The sequence below is a fragment of the Ovis aries genome, chromosome 21 (assembly GCF_016772045.2).
Source record: "Ovis aries strain OAR_USU_Benz2616 breed Rambouillet chromosome 21, ARS-UI_Ramb_v3.0, whole genome shotgun sequence".
Lineage (NCBI taxonomy): Eukaryota > Metazoa > Chordata > Mammalia > Artiodactyla > Bovidae > Ovis > Ovis aries.
In genome coordinates this window covers 38,872,915-38,898,360 of record NC_056074.1, presented here as the reverse complement: position 1 = coordinate 38,898,360, position 25,446 = coordinate 38,872,915, and the positions used below count along the sequence as shown (strand labels likewise).

General features: G+C 58.9%; 2 protein-coding genes across 6 annotated transcripts in view; one reads left to right on the top strand and one right to left on the bottom strand.

Annotated features, from left to right (window-relative positions):
* The window catches only part of MACROD1 (mono-ADP ribosylhydrolase 1), a 154,653-nt gene that overhangs the window by 33,371 nt on the left and 95,836 nt on the right, over positions 1–25,446 (top strand). The window lies entirely within an intron of this gene.
* Positions 113–22,320, bottom strand: FLRT1 (fibronectin leucine rich transmembrane protein 1). Its single transcript, XM_042238336.2, has 2 exons — positions 20,850–22,320; positions 113–10,318 (listed from the first exon to the last, which is right to left on the bottom strand). Exon 2 carries the CDS (start codon positions 10,263–10,265, stop codon positions 8,232–8,234), a length of 2,034 nt encoding a protein of 677 aa, XP_042094270.1. The 5' UTR covers positions 10,266–10,318; positions 20,850–22,320; the 3' UTR covers positions 113–8,231.

Genomic DNA, 25,446 nt, shown 5'->3' with positions numbered 1-25,446 from the left:
TCGGAGGGCAGCCTGGGGAGGGGACGTGGGCGACCGAGACCCCCCTGGGCGACAGATCCTGGCCCCGGGCACGCTGGGCCGCCAAGCCGGGAGTCAGCAGCCGAGAGGCCTGTAAAAGTTAAATCTTTCTATTTATTTCAAGAAAAGGACAAGGAAAGTGGACTTGGACATTTTATATGAAAAGAGACAAACAGAAATAGGACCAAATAAGTTCATCACATTCGTCTCAACATTGAAGTTTCAAGGCACCTACAGGAAGGAGGCCCAAGGGCAGTTTGCAGTGCACTTTGGTTTGTGTTGGCGTCGTGATGGGTGTTCGTGTGTCCAGTGGTGAGGCTGGGAGGGGGGCAGGTGGGCCCCAGGGCCAGGCCGGGTCAGCCAGCCAGGAGTCAGACGGCAGCAGGCAGCGGCGGGAGCAGTCCCACCACTCAGACCCCCGAGACTGCTCTGCCCTTTGGAGGGAAATGAAGAAGATGGGGGTGGCCGGGGGCTGATTCTGCAGGGGGGGAAGTGCAGGGGCTCGAGGGAAGCGGGGGTGCCCCGGCTGCGGTCTCTCAGATGGCAGAAGGGACCTTGGTTGCAGCCCCGCCCTCCCCGGGCCATGGGCTGGCCAAGCATCCGCCTTCTGCGGCAGAGGGACCCGCTTCATTTACCAGGCTCTGCCCAAGGACCCCTCCCTGCTGTCTTCCTCCCCAGGCTGTGGGGGAGGGATTCTACTGAGTCCCCCGGCCACCCCCAACCCCGCCAGTGCGTTATCATACCACACCTCATGAGATACGGTAACCTTTGAACATTGGGAGGGGAGATTGCAGTTGGTGGCTCTTAAAAACATTTGCTCTGCAGGGCGTTCGCGTGGGGTTTCCTTAGTTTACTCTTCTCCTTCCTGTCCCTGTTCACACCCGCCTGGGGATGCCTGGGGATGTTCGGAATTAGGGGGCGCCCGCCCCAGCCAGCAGAGTGGCGCAACCGCACTGTCTCTCTGGCTCGCCCGTGGTCGCAGCTCCGCAGCCGTCCCCAGCCTTCCACTCCATCTGCCCCCTTCTCTGCCTCTCAGATGGCAAACTTCTAACGCTGGGCACTTCTGCTTCCTTCCCGGGGCTCTCAGTATCTCCTGGACGCTAGGTGGCCTTCTCAGCTGAGGCTGCTGGCCTGCGGGCAGGTGGTGTGCCGGGCTGGGTTAAAAAAAAAAATCTAAGCTAGGTCCAGGGTTTTGTGTGTCTTCTTCCTGGGTTCTCAGGACCTTTTGAAAATGGGACCAGCGGAGGTGGGTGGTCTCTGGGACCCTCTGCAGGCATGTCCTCCACACAGGGCACTGAGGAGTGCCCTGGACCACTGGCTTCCCAGAGATGAGCAGGTGGCAGCCCTGCTGTGTCTTTCATCACTGGCTTGGGTTGCATTTGTTTTCCTCCGTCTTGAGGAGAGCCTGGTTGGGTCATCCAGGTGGGCGGCTCGGATGTGGGGACTCTTGACGGGAGCGTCAGACAAGGCAGGACACCCAGTTCTCTGCCCTCCTCATCAGCCACCTGAGGCTCGGCTCAGAGAGGGGGAACCGGGTCCCCCAGGCGGGCAGCTGGGTCTCACCCGTGGCTGGATTTCCCCAACAGGCTTGCGGCTGCTGATCGCTGGGTGCAAGGGAGGGTGGAGTGCGATTTTGGGGGAGGAGGAGCCCCGCTAAGGCTGCCAGCGGCGTGGGTACAGTTTCCATCACACCTGCCCAGGCCCTTTGCACTGAAACCGGGGACTCGCGAGGATGGAGGAAGAGGAGGGGGACACCCTGCATGTCAGGCGCTGTCCCGGGCCTCGGTTACCCCGCGTGGAGGAGCGCGGGGACCTGGCATCTTGCCTGAGTGGCCGTCCACCCTGATAGCCATAAAAGAGATTTAGGGGCAGTGACCGCAAAGACCTTCCCGCAAGGATGCCCTGGGCTTGGACGTTCGGGCTTTCAGGTGTGGGGGCGGCATGGGTGGGTGTGGGAGGGACAGGGGCCCTGGCACCAGGGTAGCTCTGAAGGCCTCAGTGCCTCAGAGACTGGCTCTGCCAGGAAGTGGGGGCCAGGCCAGCCCCCCCGCCACAGGACCCCCAGTGCCCTCGTATGTCCGCATTGCTCTCTCAGCACGAGAAACGGGGTGGGGGGTAGTGACAGTGGTCCCAAGAAGCCCCTGGCCTGGCAGGCTCTCCCACGGGGAGCAGTGCATCCGCTCTGCTGATCAGCAAGGCATCAGGCAGGTAAAGATCTGCTTGCCCTGGGCACGATGCCTGCAGAGGGGACCTGGGCAAAGGCGGGCTTTGCCCCTGCCAAACTGGAGATGGGGTTTTTGGGCAATCCTGCAAGTCACATTAATATGAGAAAATGGGCCTGGCCCCAGCGATAATAGAATTTCTGAAACTAGAGAAAAACAGTGTATTAAAAATGCAAAGGGAGGGCGGAAGAAAAGGGAGGGAAAATCAAGAGCCAAGGGAATCTTCTTGAGTGTTTTTAAAGAAGCAAATGTGGGTATTTCAGGCAACTACTTAGAACATTTCAAAAGAAATGGTAAATGCTTAAAAACGGAGAGTGAAAAGCGCCCCAGGCAGCCGTCAACCTGGCTGGGACGGAGGCACTGAGCCGGCAGCCTCGAGCATGTTGCTGGGGGAGCAGCCAGTGGGATGGGAGCTTCAGTGCCCAGGAGGCAGCCCCCTAGATGCTCCAGGAGAGCCAGCCCAGGTGGCAGGCCACCCTCTGGGCTCCCGACTCCGAGACAGGGCGGCACGTGTCTAGACTTCCTCTCCGGGTGTCTCTTAGACACTGAGGATGGGGATTCTGCAGGCTGTCTGGTGTCTAAGCAGCCCTCTACCGTGGCTAGGTGGCCTGGCTGTGGGATGGCCCTGACCTGCGATTTTCAGGGGACACGTGTCATTTTGAGCAATCTCCTGATATCTTTCTTACACGGTCCTCAGGGATGGTAAAGTAAGAGTAAGAGCCGAGATTTTCTCGTCCAAGAACCAGGTGCTGGTATAGGCAGGAAAGTACCTGCCACGTCCCCGTCAAGTGCTTGAATGCTCCCAGTGACAGGGCGCTCACTGCCTCTCTCTGCTGGGCCAGCTCTCTCTTCCCTGACCTTCAGTTCTCTCTCTACAGTTGGCCCCACTTCCCCTTCACTGGCTGCAGGGAAGGGATCAGAGACAGACCTGCCCTGGAACAGAAAGGAAGCAGAAAGGCTCATGGCTTTACAGTCCTGCTCACGAAGGTCCCCTAGCTTTTCACCCTGAAGGCAGATGGGATCTAGAGGGTGGTAGGGGCGAATAGAGTCTCTGCTGGGGGCCAGGAGAGCCCCCCATCCCACGGCACTTGATGGAAGCAAACCTGCTTTCCCCTCCAGGCTCTGTCCACCTCAGCGTATCCCGAGTGCTGGAGCAGGCGTGGGGCCAGCCTTCAGAGATCCTCAGCTCCCCGCGAGCCAGGCCCAGCCAACCTGCACTCTGCCTACGACCACTGGGAGCAGGTTCATAAAATGCAAAAAATCCCCCTTTCCCTTCACCTCCAAGGAGTTTAATCTTTCCTAATCAATTTAGCAGACTTGCTTGGTTGTAAATGGTAATGATTTGCATTTTTGAGCCTTTTTATCCCTCTTTAAGAAAAAAGATGCCTCCTCTGCCTGCATTCTGGAAGGCCTGAGCTGGGCTGTGAATGGCTCGTTAGCATTCACCCTGGCGCAGATCCAGTGCCAGGCATCCGCTCCCATCACCTGCACAGATCTGAGTGTAGGGGGGCGGTATGGCCACCCGGCTGACCCTGAGCCCCTGAGAACGCAGTCTGGCCCTCGGGGCTTCAGCCACTGTGTGCCCTGAGGCCCTGCCTTCCTCCAAGTGCCCCAGCTCTCCCCCGGCTGCCTTCTCAGCTCTGTCGCTCCCTGTCTGCCGCATCCAATTTTTCTTGTTGTATTTTTCATAAGCGCGAGGCTCAGAAGCCCCATCCTCCCTGGCACGTTCAGCAGGAAGCAGATTTCTGGAGGGGGTTGGCTTTGGGACTTGAGCTGCCATTGGAGGGGGGTGGCGGTGTCCTCTGCTCCCTCTGCAGCCCTGAGGGGGTGAAGGAGGGGGCTCAGACGCAGTCTCGGCATGTTGCCCGGCCGCCCCTTCCCTTCTCGAGGCCCCAGTCAGCCCCCTCAGCCCCCCAGGACCCCTCACCCGGCCAGGCCCTCGCACTCTGGGCCTCCATCACCTGCCGTGGGCCAACTAGAACCTTCCAGAGTCAGCAGACAAGGGTGGGGCAGGGGGAGTGGGCGCCTCTTTTCTGCCCGTGGTGCACCCAGCTTTTCTGGATGGAGCCAGACCCGGCCTCAGCCCATCCCTGCTTTACAGAAGGGGAAACAGAGGCTGTGGATTCGCAAAGCCGGCTTTCCCTGACCCCGCCTGGAAACCTCCCTGTCTTTTCGTGCTCTGCTGCTTGCTGGGGCAGTCGGGCTTCCCGGGACCCACAGGGGACTGCGGGGGTAGCTTGGTGCCCATCAAGGAAGGCGGAGGCACAGGCAGGCGTGGGCTTCGGACTTAGGGAGCGGAAGCCTGGGCCCCCCAGTCGTGCCATCTTCCCAGCCTCTGTCACCTCCCCTGCCAGTGTCACCCAAAGCGGGAAGGAGCCGGCGCCCCAGCTCCTGTCCCCAAGCCCAGAGGCCCCCTGAGTGGCCACGCAGCTTGCCATGTTAGTGGGGGGCGGTCCAGGACGCAGGAGCCAACCGAGAGAAGGTGGAGGCTTCCTCGGGAGGCCGCAGGAAGAGGGAAGAAAAGGAGCTTCTGGTGCACATCATGTCTGCGGAATTGAGTATGACTAATTAATAGATTTTATTCTTAGTAATCTCTTAAGCATTCCATACGTTGGGCCCCACGCCTGAGCTGAGCTTACAAGAGGCCTCATTCGCAAAATGCAAATGACTCGCCTGGCCCCGCTGCCTGCTTTCCTCGCCTTCTCTCTTTCCTTGTTTTTAGGGGAAATTTAAAGGAAAATTGCCATGTAATAGAAAAGAGATTCCAATCACTACATCTAATTACCACGAAGGGTAAACCACTTAACCAAAGAAGTGTCACGGGCTTTTTTTTTTTTTTTTAAACTTGAAACCTGCCTTAAATACCACGAGATACACTCATCAGGGCTGAGGCCACAGAGGTTTGTTCCGGCTAGTTAAGAGGCTGCAAAGGTCAGGTGGGCCGCCCACAAGAGGGAGATTCTAGACAGAAGTGGTGGCCCAGGCCCTGTGTCCTCACGTGCTTCTCGGAGCTGGGGGAGGCTGGGCGCCCTGGCACACCTTTTCTTGTTAGGTTACCTGGCTGGCCAGGGGGAACCTGGACCAGGAGGGGATGGGGCTTCAGAGTGGACCCGGCTTCAGGGCCCCGTCCCTGGCCTGGGGGTGCCGGGAGACAGCTGACATTTGGAGGCTTGTTCTCAGAAGGGGTTCTGGAGAGGTGCTGAGATGCTGAGAAAAGATGAGAGGTGGCCTGTGGGGCCTGGCTGGGCTGAGTCTCCACTGCCTCCAGCACTTTTAAACCGGCAGGAGGATGCCTTCAGCAAGAACCTGGCTTCCCCTCGGGGTGAGGTGGGCCCATGCCCCTGAGTGCAGGAGCTGGGAGGAGGAGACTGATATGTCCTCAAGCTGGGGCGGGGGCGGGGGACCTGGGCCTGCTTTGCACGAGGAGGAGGGTGGTCATCTCCCGGGCCTGGCTTGGAGGGCGCTGCTGGCACAGGCAGGCTCTCAGAGCTGCCAGTACTCCCGTAGCCTCGCTATGTAGGATCTCCTGCGGTTCCCCAAATGCCTTCCCACTCAGCCTCTAAGGGGATGATCTGACCTCTCAGTTGGCTCTGGGAAAGGAGGACATATGTGGAGGGAGAGCAGGGGACCCAGCATGTTGGTGGCTGGGATGGGGGTTTGGCAGCGGGGAGGCTGGGCTGGCACATTGGCCAGAGACTGGAGTGGTGCCCTTAGGGAGAAGACCGCATTCAGGGAACAGCAGAGACCTTGAACTTCTGACCCCTGGCCAGTGCCCCTTCTCCTCCTGGACACTGCTTCGGGGGCCCCCTGCCCCTCCCTGAGCCACAGGGAAGGGGCCTGTGTCTGGGGTGGGGGAAGGAGAGGGAGGGCGACCTTCACCCAGATATGAGACTGACGCTCGGAAGCCTTTCTCTCCTGACTTCATTGTAGAAGAAAACGCTTCAGGTGGGAAAAGGAAAAAAGCTCGAATCTAGAATGAAATGTGTTGGTGACCCTCGGCCTCTCCCTCGAGCTGGGGGTCGAGGATCCCCGCTCGGTGAGACCATCCTCCCTGCCCGGCGATGAGCGCTGCGCCTCTCGTCCACCTCACTCACGCGGCCGTCGGGTCCGTTCCTTTCAACCCCGGCCTCTTCGCTGAGGGGCCAGCGGCCTCCTTTCATGTTGAGCGAGCAGCTGGGCCCCGGGCCTGTCCTCGCAGCCCGGTGACTCCTGTTTGTCTTCCTCTTCCTGCCTTTGGCTTTTGTCAGAGCAGTCGAGGTCTTTTGAAAACGCCACGGCCAGAGGCTGGACCCCTTCTCATCCTCTCTGCCCTCAGGCCAGCGCCTCTCCTTTTGATATTGCCCTTCCTGGGTGCAGGACAGCTGGCACCTTGACAAACAGTGACCCCCCAGCTCCCCGAGTGCTGGAACGCCGTGGACATCAGAACCCCAGGCCCTTCTCCTCTCTTCTTCCCAGATTCGCTGTCATTAGTTCATCATCGTTTTAATCTCATGGCTCGCCAAACAGCGCTGTCAGCTGATGAATGATGGCAGCATTGATTCCAGAGGGAGGGAAAAAAAAAAATCTCAACTCTTCTGAGGGCTCCGGTCAGTATCCTTTTGGAGGCTGGCATTTTTAGAGAGATCTGGCCTTCCTTCTCCAGAGCGGAGACCCCCGGGGTGGGCACGGCTGAGTGTGTTCTATATTCTTGGAAGGGGGGTTGGGGCTCGGCTGCTGTCTCCTAGGGCTTTTCTGAGAATTGACATGTCTTTTTCTGGGCTTTGTTTGAGCAGCCATGGAAACCATTAGGTCTAATCAGCTGATATTGGGGAAAAAAAAAAATCCCTGCACCAATTACCTGTCTTGGAGGAAGCACATTGCACACAAAGTAGCTCTTGATATGCCTGCGTTTGCGGCGCAGGGAGAGAGATGAGGACGCGGGCGGCCCAAAAAAGCTCTTCCTGACGTCAGAAAGGAGCTCGGCCCAGCCCCGGCCACCCTGAGATAGGACTGAGCTGAAACACCGCTCGCCCAGGGTCTCCCCAGCCACCCGGCCAGGACAGACATGCCTCCGCCTTTAGGAACGGCACTGTCCCCCACCCCCCTCCCATCCTCAGCACAGTCCACGTACTCAGTGGTGTTAGGAGAAAGCAACATCTTCACGACTCTATTGTCTCAGGACATTGTACGAACTGACCCAAGCAGGACGGTAAGGACTGTATACGTGGCTGTATCTACCCATCTGTATACAGAAACATCCCATCAACATAGACGGGTCGAGAGACGCACCCCCAGGTGGCTGGGAAAGCCACAGCCTCCATGGCGCTCCCGTGATTCCTATGCTGCATGGAATTGAGGAGGGCTCCAGTATAGGAAAAAGGAAGCTTGCTTTTTAATCTACTACACCGTTGTTCAAAGAGTGCCATGAAAGACACGCTCTTTTCTGCCAATCTGTAAGGGGAGAAGGCATGGAAAGAACCAGGGAAGAGATTTCAGGACAATATCTCCATAGCAAAAGATCCTTTTCTTCCCCTCTCCTTTGTGAGAAGCCTGAAAACCTTCCATCATGTCATCTCTCCAGTGAGCAGCCAGCCGCGAGGGCTGGGTGAAGGGCTTCGTGCCAGCGGCTTCTGAAACGGCTCCTCTGTGACGGCTGTGCGCGGAGCGTGAGACGCACAAGTAGTCTCTTCCCAGCTCAGGGGGGAAAAAAAAAGCCCCGACCCAACCCTTCCTGCCACATTATTTTCAGTCTTTCCCTCCCCACCTGGCATAATTTGGTATAAATTATGTCTTCAGCAACGTCAAACCTCCCTCCTGCCTTCTATTCTTTAAAAAAAAAAAAAATTTTTTTCCCACTGTTGTGTCCTACAAAACTGTCAACCCTCCCCAAACTCTGCTTTCCACCGGGAAAGTCAGCGTGGAGTTTCTTTGCCTGGTTCCCGTCGGATGGCAGCCAGCTGGTTATAGCGCCGCCGCGGCAGCCACGCCGGGAGGCAGGGGAGGGGCGCTGCCTCAGGTGTAGGAGTAGTCTATGTCGGGGATGCCCCCGTCGCGATAGCCCCGTGTGGTGCCATAGCCGATGGTATGTGTGCCCTTGCAGAGGCTGCTGCCGTTGGAGGGGAAGATGGTGTGGACCACATACTCCTCTTTGGCCCGGTAAGGGTTGATGGGCAGCATCTGCAACCCGGGGCCGCGGATCTCCAAGATGGAGTTATCCTTCTTGGTCCCCGACTCCAGATAGTCATCCTTTTTCCGGCTGCCCCGGTTGTAGGCCCGCTCCCGGGTCAGCAGCTCGCTGGCCCGGTGCACGTACCAGCAGATGGCCCCGAGGACCAGGAAGAGGAAGACGAGGGCCACGGCGCCACCGATGATGCCCGCCAGGGGCAGGCCTGCCATGGGGTCGGCGTTCTGCTCCTGGTTGAGGGTGGTGGCAGGGCCGGAGCTGTCGGCCGTCTCCGCCTTGGCGCACACGGGCGTCTCGTCGGCCACGTAGGCGTTGCCCGTCTCCATGGTGACCATGCAGATGATGTAGGTGGACTTGGGCTCCAGGGCCGTCAGCAGGTACTCTGTCTTGTCGCCCTGCACTAGGGTCTCTGTGATGGAGCCCACAGCCGGGCTGTGGCCCAGGCGCAGCCAGCTGAGCCGGAAGGAGGAGGCGGGCAGCGAGGCCTTCCACGTGATGCGGATGGAGTCCGCCGTCAGGGGCTTCACATGGATGGCCAGGGTCTTGGCGCTATCGCCCGTGGCCATGGGGTAGTCGAGGCTGGAGTCGGGGAGGCGCAGCCCCGGCCTCTTGGCCTTGAGGGTGAAGAGAGAGCCCTGGGGCGTGGTGACAGAGGCATGGTCACTGGTGTGCGTGGTCTTGGCAGCAGCGTTGACTGCGCCGCCCTGCGCCCCCGCCTCGAAGCACTCGTCCATCTCGCTGGTGATGTCCTTGATGGCCATGCCCCGGACCTTCTCCGGGCCCTGGCACATGAGGCCACGCACGTTGACCACGGCCGCCCGCGCCTTCACCCAGTCCCGCAGCCACAGGAGGTTACAGCCGCAGAACCAAGGGTTGTTCCGGAGCAGCAGCTGGGCTAGGTTCTCCAGGTCGTCGAACAGGCCGCGGGGGAGCGTGGTCAGGTTGTTGTTGGACAGGTCCAGGCGCTCCAGCTCGCGCATCTTGGCCAGTGTGTTGTAGGGCACGTGGCTGATGGCGTTGTCCTGCAGGTACAGCTTCTGCAGGCGGGCGCTGGGCAGGTTGAGGGGCGGGGCGGCCAGCGAGTTGCGCACCAGCGAGAGCTCAGTCAGGTTCTGCAGACGGCTGAAGGTGTCGTCAGCGATGCGCTGGTTGGCCAGCAGGTTGCCATCCAGCACCAGGCGCCGCAGGCTGCTGAGGCCCTTGAAGGCGTGCAGCGGGATGGTGGAGATGCGGTTGTCGTCCAGCCGCAGCTCCTCCAGCGTGCGGGGCAGCCCCGAGGGAATGCTGCTCAGGTGATTCCTGCTCAGGAAGAGCAGCTTGAGCTGCTTGCTGTCGGCGAAGGCGTCCTCCTCGATGCTGACGGTGGACACGGAGTTGTCGTCCAGGTGCAGCTTCTCCAGCAGCGGGATGCGGGCCAGTGAGTCCCGGGCGATGGTGCGCACGTTGTTGTCCTGCAGGTGCAGCTCCCGCAGGGAGCGGGGCAGGTTGACGGGGAACTCGTCCAGGTCGTTCTCGTACAGGTAGATGACCTGCACGTTGACCTTGGTCTTGAGGTCCTGGGGGATGCCGGCGTTGTTGATCTGGTTGTTCTGCAGGTAGAGGGTGGTGGCGTCGTCGGGGATGTCGGCGGGGATGGACGTGAGCCCCCGGTCATTGCAGTAGATGAAGCCGTTGTCGCAGCGGCACACGGAGGGGCACGTGGTGCTGTCGATGGCCTCCGTTAGGAAGGCGATGAGCCCGTAGCAGAGGAAAAGCCAGTCCCGCAGGTCCATGGTGGCCGTGGTCATCACGACGGTGGCCGTGACGGTGGCGGCGGGCGTGGCGGTGGTGGTGGCGGCGGCGGTGGGGTGTGCCACCACCATGATGGACGGCTGGCGGAGCCGGGCCCCCCTCCCCCGACTTGCAGCCTCTACACCTGCAAGGAGCACAAGACACGTGCGGTGAGAGCGAGCCCGGCGCCCACCCAGCCTGCCGCCGAGGCGCGGCTATAGGCAGGGCCGCGGAGCAGAGGTCAGGCCTCGAGGTGCACGCCCCCCGGCCCTTCTGAATGCCAAGTTTACATCTCAGGTGCTCGCTCAGGCTGCGGTCAGCCTCTAAGGACATCTGGCTAACGTTAATCTCAGCGGGAGCAAAGATGCTGCCGTTGAATGAAACAGACGTGGCCTTGGCCTTCTTGGACTGTGACCCTGGGCTGCGCGTGAGGTTGATCTAGTGGGAGCTGGGCTGCAGGTTTGATCTTTTCTGTCAAGATCCCCACACTCGGCCCGTCTTTATGGCTGATGCTGAAAGGCTGGTCGGTGTCGGTGGGATGACTTTGGAGCCCCCATTTCTCATGAAACGGGGAACCCACATCCCTCTCTGGCTCGGAACCAGGCTCTGAAGGGAAAGTTTATTTCCGCAAGGCCTGTGAGCTCAGTGGGGGCGGGGGGCATCACTAGAACCTGCAGAAAGAATCTGCCAGCGTCGCCACTGGCGAGCAGGAGAAAGTGAGGAGCTTCATCGAATGGTGTTAAAACAACATGTCCTGTTTGTCACTTGTGCATCTTACAGACAGAACGGCGTCAACAGAACCGCCTTCTCGTGTATTTACAGAAACCTCCTTCTAGCAGAGGTGCCCTCCCTACCGCGTTCCATGTAATGTGAGAAATTATTCCTCGCTTTGCCCCCTTCCCAAACCAGAAAACTTTCAGCTCTCTTGAAAAATACATATATCTGTTTTCTAGCATTTAAAGTCAGGAAACACAGGAAGAGGAGGGAGGGGTCCACACTCCGAGGGAATTGTCTGCAAAGTGTAATTTCGGTTTTCACAAATGGAAAAATTGCAGTGTAGATTTTTTTTCTCATATTACTTTACTGTTTGTGGTGGTAAAAAATCAATTAAAGAGAAATTATCTTTCAGCCTCGGTGGGGAAGGTGTGTTCATGCAGCCGGCAAAGATCTGCTTTATAACTCCAGGTTCATGGGAGCTTTTTGGTGTGAGACATGATGGCCTCAAGCAGTCTGAACCGAGGCCGCAGCCTGAGGGGATGGCCCTGGAGTGCAGAGCAGAATCAGGACCCACTCACTGAATGAGACGGTGGGGACCGCACTCCCATGCCCCAGGGACCCCGTGTCTCCATTTCTCAACCGCAGCACATCCTTCTTCCTTCTGTTCCTCTCTGTTCTCTAGTCTCTATTCCTCTCTGTCCAGCAAACTGCTCGTCACCCTTTGGGACCGTGCTCAAAAGCCTCCTCCCCTGCGAGGTCCTCCTGATGCCATATAGAGCTTTCCTCTGCTACATCCACTCATTTGCCCATTCATCCACCCACCCACCTATTTACCCACCCGTCTATCCACGTACTTGAGCAAACTCTGGGATATAGTGAAGGACAGGGAAGCCTGGTGTGCTGCAGCCCATGGGGTCGCAAAGAGTCAGACACAGCTTAGTGACTGAACAGCAGCTATCCATGTACCCACCTGTGCATCCATCCATCCACTCATCTATTTACCCGTCCATCTATCCATGCACTCAGCCATCCACCCATCCATTCCATCCACCCACCCACTCAGCCATCCAGCCATCCACCCGCCCTCCCACCCACCTACTCAGCCATCCAGCCATCCACCCACTCAGACATCCAGCCATCCACCCACCCTCCCACCCACTCAGCCATCCACCCACCCACCCATCCACCCACCCTCCCACCCACTCACCCATCCACCCATCCACTCAGCCACCCACCCATCCATCCATCCACCCAGCCACTCAGCCATCCACCCATCCATCCATCCACCCACCCACCCACCCACCCACCCACTCAGCCATCCAGCCATCCACCCACTCAGACATCCATCCATCCACCCACCCACCCACTCACCCATCCATCCACCCACCCACCCATCCATCCACCCACCCACTCAGCCATCCACCCATCCATCCATCCACCCACCCACTCAGCCATCTATCCATCCATCCACTCATCTATTTACCCGTCCATCTATCCATGCACTCAGCCATCCACCCATCCATTCCATCCACCCACCCACTCAGCCACCCATCCATCCACCCACCCTCCCACCCACTCACCCATCCACCCACCCACTCAGCCATCCACCCCCCACCCATCCATCCACCCAGCCACTCAGCCATCCACCCATCCATCCATCCACCCAGCCACTCAGCCATCCACCCATCCATCCATCCACCCACCCACTCAGCCATCCATCCATCCACCCATCCATTCCATCCACCCACCCACTCAGCCATCCACCCATCCATCCATCCATCCATCCACTCACCCACCCACTCAGCCATCCACCCCCCCACCCATCCATCCACCCACCCACTCAGTCATCCACCCATCCATCCATCTACCCAGCCACTCAGCCATCCACCCATCCATCCATCCACCCACCCACTCAGCCATCCATCCATCCACCCACCCACTCAGCCATCCATCCATCCACCCATCCATTCATCCATCCACCCACCCACTCAGCCATCTATCCATCCACCCACCCACTCAGCCATCCACCCATCCATCCATCCATCCACCCACCCACCCACCCACCCACCCACCCATCCATCCACCCACCCACCCACCCACCCATCCATCCATCCACCCACCCACCCACCCACCCATCCATCCATCCACCCACCCACTCAGTCATCCATCCATCCATCCATCCACCAACCCCCCAACTCAGCCATCCATCTATCCTTCCATCCACCTACCCACTCAGCCACCCATCCATCCATCCATCCATCCACCCACCCACTCAGCCATCCATCCATGGATCTGTCCATCCAGCCATTCAGCATATCTTTCTTGAGCAGCTGCTATGTGCCAACCTATGTTCTAGCCACTTGAGATTCTCTTCTAGTTGGATAGTGGCTCACACTATAATAAAGCTCATCTAGAATTTTATGAATATTTAAGTCGTTTAATCTTCCCAGCAAATGTCAGGTCAGGGCCCTGGTTATTCCCATATAACAGATGAAAACACTGAAGCTTGGAGATGTCAAGTTAAGCTGGGCCACTTGAGAAGTGGTGAGGAAGAACCTAGGGGAGGTCTTGACCACTAGGCTTGTGGGCTGCAGGTCAGGCTGTATGGTGCCCAGTGTTTTAAGGTCCCCTGACTAAATTTCGGGTGCTCAAGGGCAGAGACTGTGGGCTGTGTGGGCCTGGTGTGACTTGGCACCTGTGACCACTCAAGGACAGAGGGAGCCGGCCAAAGTGCTGAGAAAGGCTGGAATGCCTCTGCCCTGCTCGCTGCAGCCCCCTCAGCGCATGCCCTGTTTGCATTACAGAGGCTTTGCCGAGGCTGCTGGCAGCTCCAAGGCCTTCTGGAGGAAGCTTGGGCTTTGCCCATGGCTAACGCACTAACTCCACTCCGGGCTTGCTAGTGGAATGAAGCTTTGTCCATGAGGTGGACCCAAGGCAAGGTGAGGGCCTGCCGAGGACACCTGGGTGGAAGCACGTGGGGGTGGGGGAGGGTGCATGAGGTCTGCACGTGGAGTTGGAGAGGGATGAGGTCCTGAGGGCAGAAGGGGGACACACCGACGCTCTAGGCCTCTTCCCGGCTGCCCCGCTGGCCTGAGGGGCTGAGGACATTTGCCTGCTCACTCCCGATGTTTCTGTGGAGGTTGCCCCTGGTCTGTGGATCCTGATCGCACTCACACCCCTGCCTCTGGGCAATTGGAGCTGGTCTGTGCTCACGGTCCTCGGTGAGTTTGGACAGGGCTAACCCAGGCCCTGCCCAGCCCCTCACAAGTATGTGTTTGGATCCGTGCCCACCTGTCACATACACATGAGTCCGCTTTACAGCTGAGCAGAGAGGCTGAGGCTCAGAGAAGTGAGGGACCCATCCAAGGTCACGGCCAGCCCAGGTTTCCAGCTGCACCTCTGTCCCTTCCTTGGCGTGGAGCCAGAACCATGAAGGTCAGGGAACCTGGAAGTACCGTCTCAAGAGGCAGGTACAAGGCGGGTGCTGGGGACAGGGAGGCTCAGGCCCGCTCCAGGCCACCTTGCCTCAGTCTCAACGGTCAGTCTGAGCCCAGGTCCCCAGCATCTGGCCAGCGGATGCTGGGGACCTCCCCAGCATCCCCAGCATCTGCGCACCCTCCCTGACCTGTCAGCTGCTGAGTTCTGGCACTCAGGAATGCTGGTGGCCCCGGTGCTCAGGGATTCCGGAGCAGTGCCCTGAGCAGGGAGCAGACTTGTTAAGGCCAAAGCCAAGGCCAGACCGCCTTCTCTGGCATGAACATCAGTTCCCCTGCCTGCTCAGCTCATGGCCACAGCCCTCAGCCTCCAGAGGCCCCGGCATCATAATAGAGTCTAAATTGCACCTTTCAGAGATGTCTGATGGATAACCAAGAAGCATTTGGGAGGCAGGGACCCAAGGCCTTTCCGTTCCCCTGTCTTCAGGCCTCATCCATCTTGGCTGAGTCTCCCTAGCCACCCCCTTCCCCCAAGGCCTCCTGATGCTGAGCCCTCTGGCTCCAGGAAGGCGCGGTGAGATGTGGAGTGGGGAGATGGGGAGGAAGACACCTTGCCCAAGGAGCCCTTTAATTGTCCGGGTGCCACGAGGACTTTTTATTCCCTTGTTCTGTGTTTGACGGTTTATGTGGCCATCAAATTAAACCCAGTAGATAGCCCATCTTTTACGGGGGTCACTTGTCATCGTTTCGAGAATCTCGCAGACTTCAGTGTGGTGTGAGTTACGACCTGCCGGCGCCATGACTGACAGCAGGCTCCTTGGTGTGCAGGGGAGGTGGGGGAGGGGATGGCTCGGGCTAGGGGCATCCAGACCTCCGCTAGCCCAGGGCTGACCCAGGGCATTGTCCTCACCATCCTCCCATCAGCTGCTAGCGCCTGCCGTCTCGGATAGAGAAGCCTTGGTTCGGGTGCTGCCACTTCCAGGCCGTGAGATCTTGAGCAAGTTACCTGCCCTCTCTGAGCTTTAGTTTCCACATCTATAAATGGAGTCAAGTTCCTCTTAGCGGAGGGACTCACTACTGAGCATCCAGTGAGGTAGTACATGGCAAAGTACCCCCACAGACATGCAGCCTGTGTGTCCCGATGCCTGAAGTTTAAAAGCTGCTCTGAGTGTGAGCAAACTCCGGGAGATGGAGAGGGACAGGGAAGCCTGGCATGCCGCAGTCCATGCGGTAGCAACTGTTGTTCAGATACCACCTAGTGACTGAACAACAACAATTATTCTCTGACTGCCCCAGGCACACCGGTTTAGCCTCTGTGTTAACTGTCTGTCTCTTTTCTCTGCAATCCAGAGGCCCCTTCTTCACTCCCTTGCCCCCGCCGTGCTCCAGGGTAGACTGGGAACAGGTAGGCCAGGCTGCTTCCTGACACAGACTTCCTGTCAGTTGCCGTGATGCTGGGCCTCCCAGACTCACACTGTGCATCCTCAGCCCGGCCTTCCCACCCCGCAAGCTGGAGTGGAAACACTGACCCCAAGCCTGCTCTCTCCCCCTCGTGCTGCCTCTGGGCCTTTGCACGTGCTGTTCCTGCTTCTTAAACACCAACACGCGTCCCCTACTCAACCCTCGCCAGGTCAGCTTCCACTCACCCCCTTGCCCCCAGGCCTCGGCTTGGGCACCTGCTCCTTGACGCTGCCCCTGGTTGTGCCTGGCTCTGCCTCCCACACCCACTCGACTGGTGGTGCAGAGTAACGTCTTTAAACACCTGCCATCTGGCTGGAGGCACCTCCCAGGCGGAGACCCCTGGTTTCTTGGTGTCTTTCCCTGTTTTCTTTCCCAAACCTCATGAAACTGGGGCCACCAGAGGCCCAGGGCCCTCTAGGGGGTCTTCCTGGGGAGTCGGTGACAGCAGCATGTGGGCGAGGGAGCTGCGGGACCCCAGGCCTGGCACAGGCCCTGGCATGCTGGATGGGACATGGCACCCAGGCTCCTGGGACGGGGGCACAGTTAGACATGAGCACACTGCCAGGCTGAGCAGTGGTGGGGGTCATTTCTGGAGGGAGCTGGGGGGTCTCAGGCAGGAGCGGTAACTCTGGATAGGGCTCCCCCTGCCTCCCAGCCTGGCCTTCCTTCCTGTTCGCCAGTGAAGGCTGTCCACGTGGGCACGTCCTGAGGCTGGGTCCACCACAGTGCCAGGCTTAGTCCCCATCCCCACTTTAGGAACCAGAGAGTTCCAGGTGGCCCTGACTCCAAGAAGGAGGTGTGTGAACTAGGGGCCGGGAGGGCACACCAGGGCTAGGTTGCAGTATGACCTTGGACCTCAGCTGTGTGACCTGCAGCAATATTCTCTGGTGGCTGAGAACCCCACCCTCTAGGAAGACGATGAGGAGGGCGCGGCACAGGCCTGGAGGGTTTGGAAAGAAGGGCCGCCCCATCCTGGCCCTGGGAGGGACCCCGCGGTCCTCCTATGACCTACTTAGGGGGGTTGCCTCCAGTCTTGGCTGAGCTTCAGAGAGGTGGAGGGCGGACCCCGGGGTTGGGGGGCAAGGGGGCCACAGCTCAGACAGAAGGAAGCCCCTCCCCCTCCCCCTTCCTGTGCCCCCTCCCAGCCCCTCCCTTCAGCAAGAACAATTCAGGCCCTCAGGTCCTTACTGGCAGAGCAGGGCCCGAGGCAGGAGAGGTAGGCAGGGCAGACTGGGGGGTGGAAGCAGTTTCTTGGCTCCGGAAGGACCTCTACCCCACAGGAAGCTGTGACCTCCCCACTGGGGAGGCTGGGAGCTCCGCCAAAGCAGCGTCAGCCCCATACCTGTGATGTGTCCTCGGTAAACCTCAGTATAAATTAACGCGGGATCCTGCATTTTTCTCCCCCACCTCTCTGGGCTCAGCTGCAAGCATCATGGAGGGAAGAGGGCCTAGAGGCAGGGAGGCCGCCCTCTCCCTGAGGATGCCCTGCCTCGGCTCAGTCCAGGCCCCACAGACGGAACGTGGCCTTGGGTCTCAGGCGTTCATCTGTAAAATGGGACCATCAACTGCCCTGGGTTCTTGTGAGGATAAACTACTGAAACAGAGGGCCTGCTGTGGGTCGAGGACACGTGAACTGTGGGCAGAAGGGGGACTCAGGACCACTCCTGCTCAGGCCAGTCTAGGCCCACCTGAGGCCTCTTCTTCAGGCAGGGGGCTGGGAACCCTGACCTCCAGGCCCTTCCAACCCTGCACGGCTCAACTTTGCCCCTGACCTCGGCTAATGGTGCCAGCTGAGAACTTGTAATGCGTCGGGGGAAGGGGTGGGATTCTTCTAAAACCTAAAGTTAATTATTTTTCTAATTTCATGCGGCATGCATTATGCATCAGTTGTTATCACTGGCAGTGATTACCGACAGGTATGCAAATCCACTCAAAATGTACCTCGAGTTCACCTCACCGCGTGGGCCGACTGGGCGGCGCGGGGCGGCGCGGTGTCCTGAACTTCAGAGGATACAAACTGCTTTAAAAAACAAGACTTTAAAATTGTGCCTTAGAGGTTAATTATATTGATAACAGTGTTCGATATTAAACTATTCAGGGCCAGGAGGAGGTGGGGGATGAAAGGAGCCACGTGTAGTTTTGTTTCTTTCTCTGCATTATTTAATAAGATGTTCCTGCACCTAATATTTCTGTCTGTCTGTGTGCGTTTTTAGTAAAACCGCCCAGACTGAGGCGTAATTCCTTGGGGAAGGAAAAAAGGAAAGGTTGGGATTTTTTAGAAGGTAGGAAAGGGGCCTGAGGCCTGTCATTCTGGGAAGTAGGGGGCAGCCCAAAGAACAGGGCAGGGGCCTTAGGTCTGCATTGCTGGGTTTCTCAGCAGCCAGTGGGATCCTGGCAGCCAGGGGCCGGAAAAGGAGCCAGATGACCTGGGAAGACTGGGAAGGGTGATGTCTACTGATAATAAGGCAGAGGCTTGGGTGGGGATGGGATCTCCCCTAGGAGGTGAGTGGGATCCCCCATATGCAGGCCCTGTTCTCAGGGAGACCCCTCCCCTGCCCCACTCGTTTGTCACAAGTTGACCGTCAACCCCTCCCACTATGGCGTAAACTCCTGTCAGTCAGAATATGTCCCATCTTGTCCATTGGCCTAGTGAGTATACAGCCTGGCACGGGAGTGTTCATAAACACCTGTTCAATGAATGAATGGGGATGCTAAAGGGAAGCCCCAGAATCTGAAATGCAGGACAGGGCAGTAGGAGAGATGGGAGAGGCTGGCCCGCTGTCAGCCCCGCAACCCTGGGAGGTAATAATGGACAGATGCTCTCACCCCAAGCTTCCCTGGTGGCACTAGAGGTAAAAAACCCGCCTGCCAATGCAGGAGACATAAGAGACGCGGGTCCATCCCCGGGACAGGAAGATCCCCTGGAGAAGGGCATGGCAACCCACTCTTATTCTTGCCTGGAGAATCCCATGGACAGAGGAGCCTGGTGGGCTGTAGTCCATAGGGTCACAAAGAAGTGACTATGACGGAAGCGACTTAGCACGCCCTCACCACGGCTGCCCAGAGGGGCAAAGGGCCTGGTCCGATTGTGCAGCAGGTGGTGGAAGAGCTGGACACAAACTCGGGCCTTCCTTTCCCAGGTGTCTTCCCTGCCCCTCTCAGCTGCCCAGCGCGGCCACCCCAGGCTGAGGGGGCAAGCCTAGGGAAAACCCCTGGATGTGTCCTCTCGTCTCCCCTGACCTGAGGTGGCCCACCTGGCCCTGTCCGGCTGCAGGTTTGCTTCCAGGCATAGAGGCTGGCCCTGCTTTCTTAGAGATGGCCCCCTCCCTCCCACTCCTACAGATATACACAAGGGTGGAACTCAGCTCAGGACTCTGGATTCGGGGAGATAGAGGACCTGGGAAAAACTGAGTCCCAGAGAGGAGAAGGGGTGGCTCCAGGGCAGAGAGAACCCTCTAGCAGCCGTGGACAGCCTTCTCCCTTGCCTATAAACCTCTGGCCCCTTCACTGAACTCCCAAACCCTTTCCCATTGGGTTGGCATGGAATGGATGATGGTGGACAGTGTCCAACTCAAGCAGGATCTAATGGGGGCTGCCTCTCACACTAGGGCCACCCCTCTAGCCCTCTGGGGTTAGTCCCATGGATGGCAGTAGCTGGCAAAGCCCTGCACAAACTCCTCTCCCTTCCAGCTGGTCACAGCCCTGCGGAGCCCCCGACCTCACTGCACAAAGGGGAGCACGCTCAGGGAGGGGAAGGGACATCCCCAAGGTCACACTGCTCCCAGCTCCAACCAACCTCTGTCTGGCCCCACAGCCCAGTAAGTTGGTCTTTCCTCTCCTGCCATGCATGGGATGGAGCCGGGCCAGCTCAGAGCAGATGGGGTGCAGGCCTGCTGCTGCCCCACTCCGGCTTGGCCTCGGCCCCAGGAATTACCCCCTGGTCTCTCCTAGGGGATAGAAGGCGAATAGGGACCAGTGACGGTGGTACCTCAGGATGGGGGACAGGAGGCAGGCTGGGCAGGGGCCGAGCGCAGGCTCCAGCGAGCTCACGACGCCTCACGCCCTGCTGCCGGGCTGGCGCGCCTTTATAATAAATAACAGCAAATAGCCGATCCGCAGGGCATCTTTCACGCTGGTGGCTAATAACACGGCTATTAATGCCCCCGCAGACGGCGTGCGCACCGAGCGGCGCTGACGAATGTCCCCGGCCCCGGTGCGGCCATAAATCAGCCCCTCTCCTGGGGAAGAGCGCGGGGAAGTGTCATTTTCCATCTTGGTAATGAATTGGGGCTTCCCTGCCCTGCCCAGGGCGGCAGCTGCTGAGAGAGGTTGCCTGGGATTTGTGTTTGGGGAGGCAAGAACCCGCCCTCCGGGCCTCTGAGAAGCCAGAAGGAGTAGGCCCCGCCCCCTATGCTTCCGGGCCAAACTGGGGCCGCCAGGGAGCAATGCTCACCATCTGCTGTGTGACCTTAGGGCACTTACTGCCTGTCTCTGGGCCGCATCAAGCCACTCTAACCAACAAAAGGGCTCGAACTAGAGGCCAGAGCAGAGGACGCCTAAGGGCCAGCAGGCACAGGACCTTGGATCAACCCCACCCTGGGTCCTCTCGGCCAGGGCAGGGCCAGGCCTTGGATGGAGGGGACTTGGGGACCCTCTCCAGTTGGAGGGCAGCAGGTGCCATGGCCGGCAGCTAGGTCACCAAAAATTCTGCCTCTCCAAGGCCTTGCAGCCGCTCCCTCTCTGATCAGAACTCAGAAGGGCTCAAAGCGAGGCCTCTCCCAGGGGCAGGAGTTTACTCCAGGAAAGGTCACTCCCTTACACTCTGGACCACCTACCCTGGGGCAGAACCCAGCAGCACAGGGGCCACCAGGGAGCCAGTGACCCCTGCCCTGGCAGGCAGGTGCCACTGGTTGCTTCAGCTGCACGTGTCGGGTGGGTGGGGTGGAGTTGCAGAGCCCCAACCCAGCCCCAGGAGAACAGGCCCCGGCCATCTGGTGCCCTCTCTGGGCACAAGGAGCCTCTGGGCCTTCCTGGGCCTCTGGAGCCCATCTGCACCCGCCTTACCTCCTTCGCTGCAGCCTGGGAGCCTGCCGCCCTGGATGCTGCGTTTCCGTTGAGGTGGGCCTGGGCCACGCTTACATCCCAGCCCACCAGCCTTGGCACCCGGGGTGCGGATCACAGGCCTGGGGTGTTGGGTGGCGCTGGGGGGCGCCCGGGGCTCAGGGAGGAGACCCTGTGCTTCGCTCTGCCGGGCTCCTCACGTTCAGACGTGGCCGCAGTCAGGAGCGGTGTCTCGTCACACCCCAGGCTGCGGACGCTGCCAGCTTCTCCTCCCGGAGTGAGGGGCTCGAATGAGGGGCCTGCGGGGGCGCCCCCCACAGCCCCGGGGCTCCCGTGCGCAGCCTGAGGATGTTCCGGGCCCCTGCTCCCCAGGCATGCCCTAGGGCCCGGCGCCTGTCCCCGGGAGGGTGGCCTCGCTGCCCCCTTTCAACTTTCGCCCTTTTGTCTGTTGGCCGCCACCTCTTCTGAAAGGCTTCTGCGTGGCTTTTACCCCTTTTTCTTTACCAAGTTTTTTTTTTTTTTTTAAATCCCTTTAAGTCACTTGGCAGAATGGGCTGTGGTGCAGAGAGCGTTCTTGCGTGACAGAGCTGAGAGGGAGCCACTCTCCAAAGGATCGGTGTTGCTGCCACTCAGGCTGTGTCTCTGGGGGGGAAGGAGGGGGTCCATTACCCTGCTGAGGAGTTCAGATGTTCGCCACGGGGCTGCAGCTGCTGGCAGGCGCCGCTGAGCTGTCAGGCCTCACATGCCCCCTCTCTGGGAAGAGGTTTGGTGGGGGCCGGGGGGGTGCTCGGTCCTGCTTGGCCGCTCCTGTTTGTGGAAAGGTTTCCTTGCTGGGGAGGTGAGGGGACGGGTTATTCCTGCTTTCAGCTCCTTCTCGGATGTCCACCAGGGAGTCCTCCTCACCCACTCCCTGCCTCCTCACCTGTCAAAAGACAATGCGCGTGATTAAGCCCAGGGAAATTGGGAAACGCACAGGGACAGGCCACCGCTCCCCCCAGCCCTCAGGAGCGTGTTTTCGCAAACACCACCTTCCCGTGATCCGTGAGTCGGGAGGAGGCTGGGATTATTCCCTGCCATCTCCCTTCTCTTTTCAAACCAGATAACAAACAGCTGGCCGCACGAAGCACCCTTCCTGGCAGTTCCCTAGCTTTCTGTTTTTCTGGGTGGGGGGCGGGGGTGGGAGGACTAGGAAGAGAAAAAATGAGGTTCCGTGAGCTCCTGGCCACGCAGGGGCCGCCCGCCTGGCCCAGCGCTGGCTCCGCTTCCCCCAGCACCTGCTCCTCTTGCTAAATGTCACTCAGAGGATCCAACTGGGCCTCCAGGGCCTCGGCTTCCAGAATAAGCACTGCCTTTCCCCGCCGTGGGAAACAGGAGCGTCACGGAACTAGAAGAGCCGGCCTCCAGGCCTCCCTCTGAGGCCGGGCCCTGTGCCGCACTCCTGGTTGCCCTCCGCGGCCGCCTTCCCCTTCCACAGAGACCTGGGGGCAGGGCCGGCTGCTCCCCCAGATCCCAAACGACCCCGAGCCGGCCAGATCGCCTCTCATTAGCGTGGCGTGCTGAAGGCCCACGCTGCCCCGGCGTCCGTATTCCCCCTGCAGGAGCCCCTCTTTGGAAGAGGGCTTTTATTACACATCTGAGAGCGTGAGCTCTGGTTTGAAATCGGATCCAGATGGGCTCGGCTGCATCTGGGCACTTGCCTTTGTAGGGCCGAAGGTGGCTGATTTGAGAAACACGTGTTGTCTGGGGTTGTCGCAAATTAAAACCAGGATATTTGGGGTGCATGTCTAGAGCCCATACTGGGGGAGAGGGTCTGGGCACTCACCGGGCACCCCACCTGGCAGGGACTCCATGTGGAAGCGGGGCAGGTGCTGGCCAGGTGGAGGGCGGGCAGAGGCTGATGGGTGGACGGGAGAAGTGGAGAGGCCGTGGGACAAGCTTCCCCAGGAGCAAGGAGGGTTAAGAAACAGCGAGGTTTAAGAGCCCACGGGACATCACCCCCGGATGGCCAGGAGCTGGCAAATACTCACGGTGTAAGCAGGCAGGTGGGGGGCAGCCCCCTGGCAAGGGGTTGGGTGGGGGCTGGACAGGAGGGAAGATGAGGACAAAGTCCCCACGTAAGGGGTGACTGCTGGGCTCCAGCCCGGCTCTTATTGCTGTTACACCCGCGTGATTTCATCCAATTATAAATTGTAATTTCTCTATGAAAGCGAGAGATGGAAAGAGTCCAATGAGGTCATCCGCCTCCCTGGCCGGGGTGAGGAAATTGTTTTCTACCTTGGGGGGGTGGGAGCAGAGGCTCCTGGGCCTCCGTATTTAGAGAGGGTGGTGACAGCATCCTCTGGACCGAGAGCCATGGCCGGCTGACCCCCCACGACAGAGCTCTGCTCTTGAAATTATGAACCCAGGAAGGCAGCTGCGTTCGGCTGGCTCAGACCCTTCCCAGAGCCCTCAGGATAAAGGCGACATTGCCAAAGCAGCCTCCAAGGCCCCACAAGGCCTGGCCCCCTGGCCTCCATGCCTACCACCTGCCCTAACTCCCCGAGCTGGCCCCCGCCCCTCCCCATGCTGCCCCCCTTTCTGAAAGAGTCTGTTCACCGTCACCCCTCACCTCCTCTCCGCCTGCGGGGTTGAACAAACCATGATGGCAATGACATCATGTCTCGCAAGGAATTATCTTCCTGGTTCAAGGAAGAGACCACATCTGCTCATCGGAGGCTGATCTCCTAGCGCCTGAGTCAGTGCCTTGCACACAGTAGGTCCTTAATAAATACACTTTACACTGAGAGAACCAAGAGTACAAGCAAGGCTCTCAGCAGGCCTGTCCAGCCTTGTGCATTCGGGGTCACTTCCCCCTGCCTCCCCTGTCCCTGTGTGTGGTCCTTCTGGGAGCCGGGCAGCAATGCCTGGCCCAGGCCCCACAGGGAATGTGGGCTCCTTGAGTGCTTCTGGGTGATGGGTGCCTCTCGAGAGTCAGGGAGGATGTGTGCACCGAGGGCAGCCTGGACGCGGTGCTGGCAAGGTGAGAGTGCTTCACGTCCACGTGTGGTGCACGGTAACGATTCCTGCAGCCACCTGCATGCGCTGGGCCCAGGCACACCTCCTAAACGAGCCCTCCTGGCATACACCGCCCGTCAAGCTGTGCAGTCCCCAGTGGGCACACACACTGTAACCTAGCACAGGCAGAGCAAGCCACGCCAGCAGGTGTACGTGCACCTCCCACGCGGCCAGTCCAGCTGACCAAAGACAAAGCGAATCTGCACGGTCTCAGGGTCTCAAAGCGGGAGCCCGGCCCTGGGCCAGCTGCGGGTACTCCAACCACACGACACCCTCTGCTCACCCTCCTCGCCTCTGCTGTCTCCCCTTCCCATAGGTCTGGTCCCTGCACTCCAGTGCCAAGGGCCCATTTTTTGGGTCAACACGATAAAAGCTTCCTCAGCAAGTACTTGAGATGCTTACACCGTTTTAGTTTTTATTATAAATAACAACATCATAACTGTAGCAAAAGAAATACGAAAGGAGGAAAGAAAGCCAAGTGCATGATCCCACGTCTCTCCAGTACTCTCTGCACCTTGGCCGGATCTGTCTGCCTGACATAGACGCTGTTTACAAGGGGACGATGTCCCTTATCCTTTCCCAGGTCATTTCTGCTTTACCGTCTCCCCTGAGCCTGGGGCCAGCCCAGCACAGCTGGCCGGGCAGGGAGGACTGTCCCCACTGTGCAGATGCAGACACTGAGAAGGTGGGAGCTTGTCTACGTCTGTACTTGCATGGAAGCCAGGAACTTGAACTTTGGGCCAGTTCCCTCCTCCCTGCACGACACTAAGTCTCAGTGCAACAGAAACACAAAGAGGCCCTTAGGCCCACGCACCTAGAGACCTTAGGCTTCTCCCGAGTCCCTCTCATGCAGTTATTTGTCAGTTCATCTGTCTTTCCATCCATCCAGTAACCATCCTTCCATGCACCTATCGGACTTTCCATCTCTCCATCCATCCATCTGTATAGCGCTCTCCCACCCTCTGTTTCTCCACTCATCCATCTACCTGCCCATCTTTCCATCTGTCATCCATTTTTCCATCTCTCAGTTCAGTTCAGTCACTCAATTGTGTCCGACTCTTTGCAACCTCATGGACTGCAGCATGCCAGGGTTCCCTGTCCATCACCAACTCCCGGAGCTTGCTCAAACTCATGTCCCTTGAGTCGGTGATGCCATCCAACCATCTCATCCTCTGTCGCCCCCTTCTCCTCCCCGCTTCACTCTTTCCCAGCATCAGGGTCTTTTCCAGTGACTCACTTGTTTGCATCAGGTGGCCGAAGTATTGGAGTTTCAGCATCAGCATCAGTCCTTCCAATGAATATTCAGGACTGATTTCCTTTAGGAAATTTCCTTTCCTTTCCATCCATCTGGCAAGCATGTTTTGAGACCCACTGCTGTGCAGGATGCATGGACCCAAAGAGGAGCCCCTGACCCCTAGGAGCTCGTGGTCCCGTGAGGGAGGTCACTGGTTTGCAGCGGGTCAGTGTGAGACACACACGGGATGCTGGCAGAGTCAAAGCCACTCCTTGCCCAGCTTGGGCGTGGAGGGCAAGTAGCTGGGTCACA

Excerpts from the sequence above, each read along its gene's own strand:
- FLRT1 (XM_042238336.2), bottom strand. The coding sequence starts at position 10,265 with ATGGTGGTGGCACACCCCACCGCCGCCGCCACCACCACCGCCACGCCC.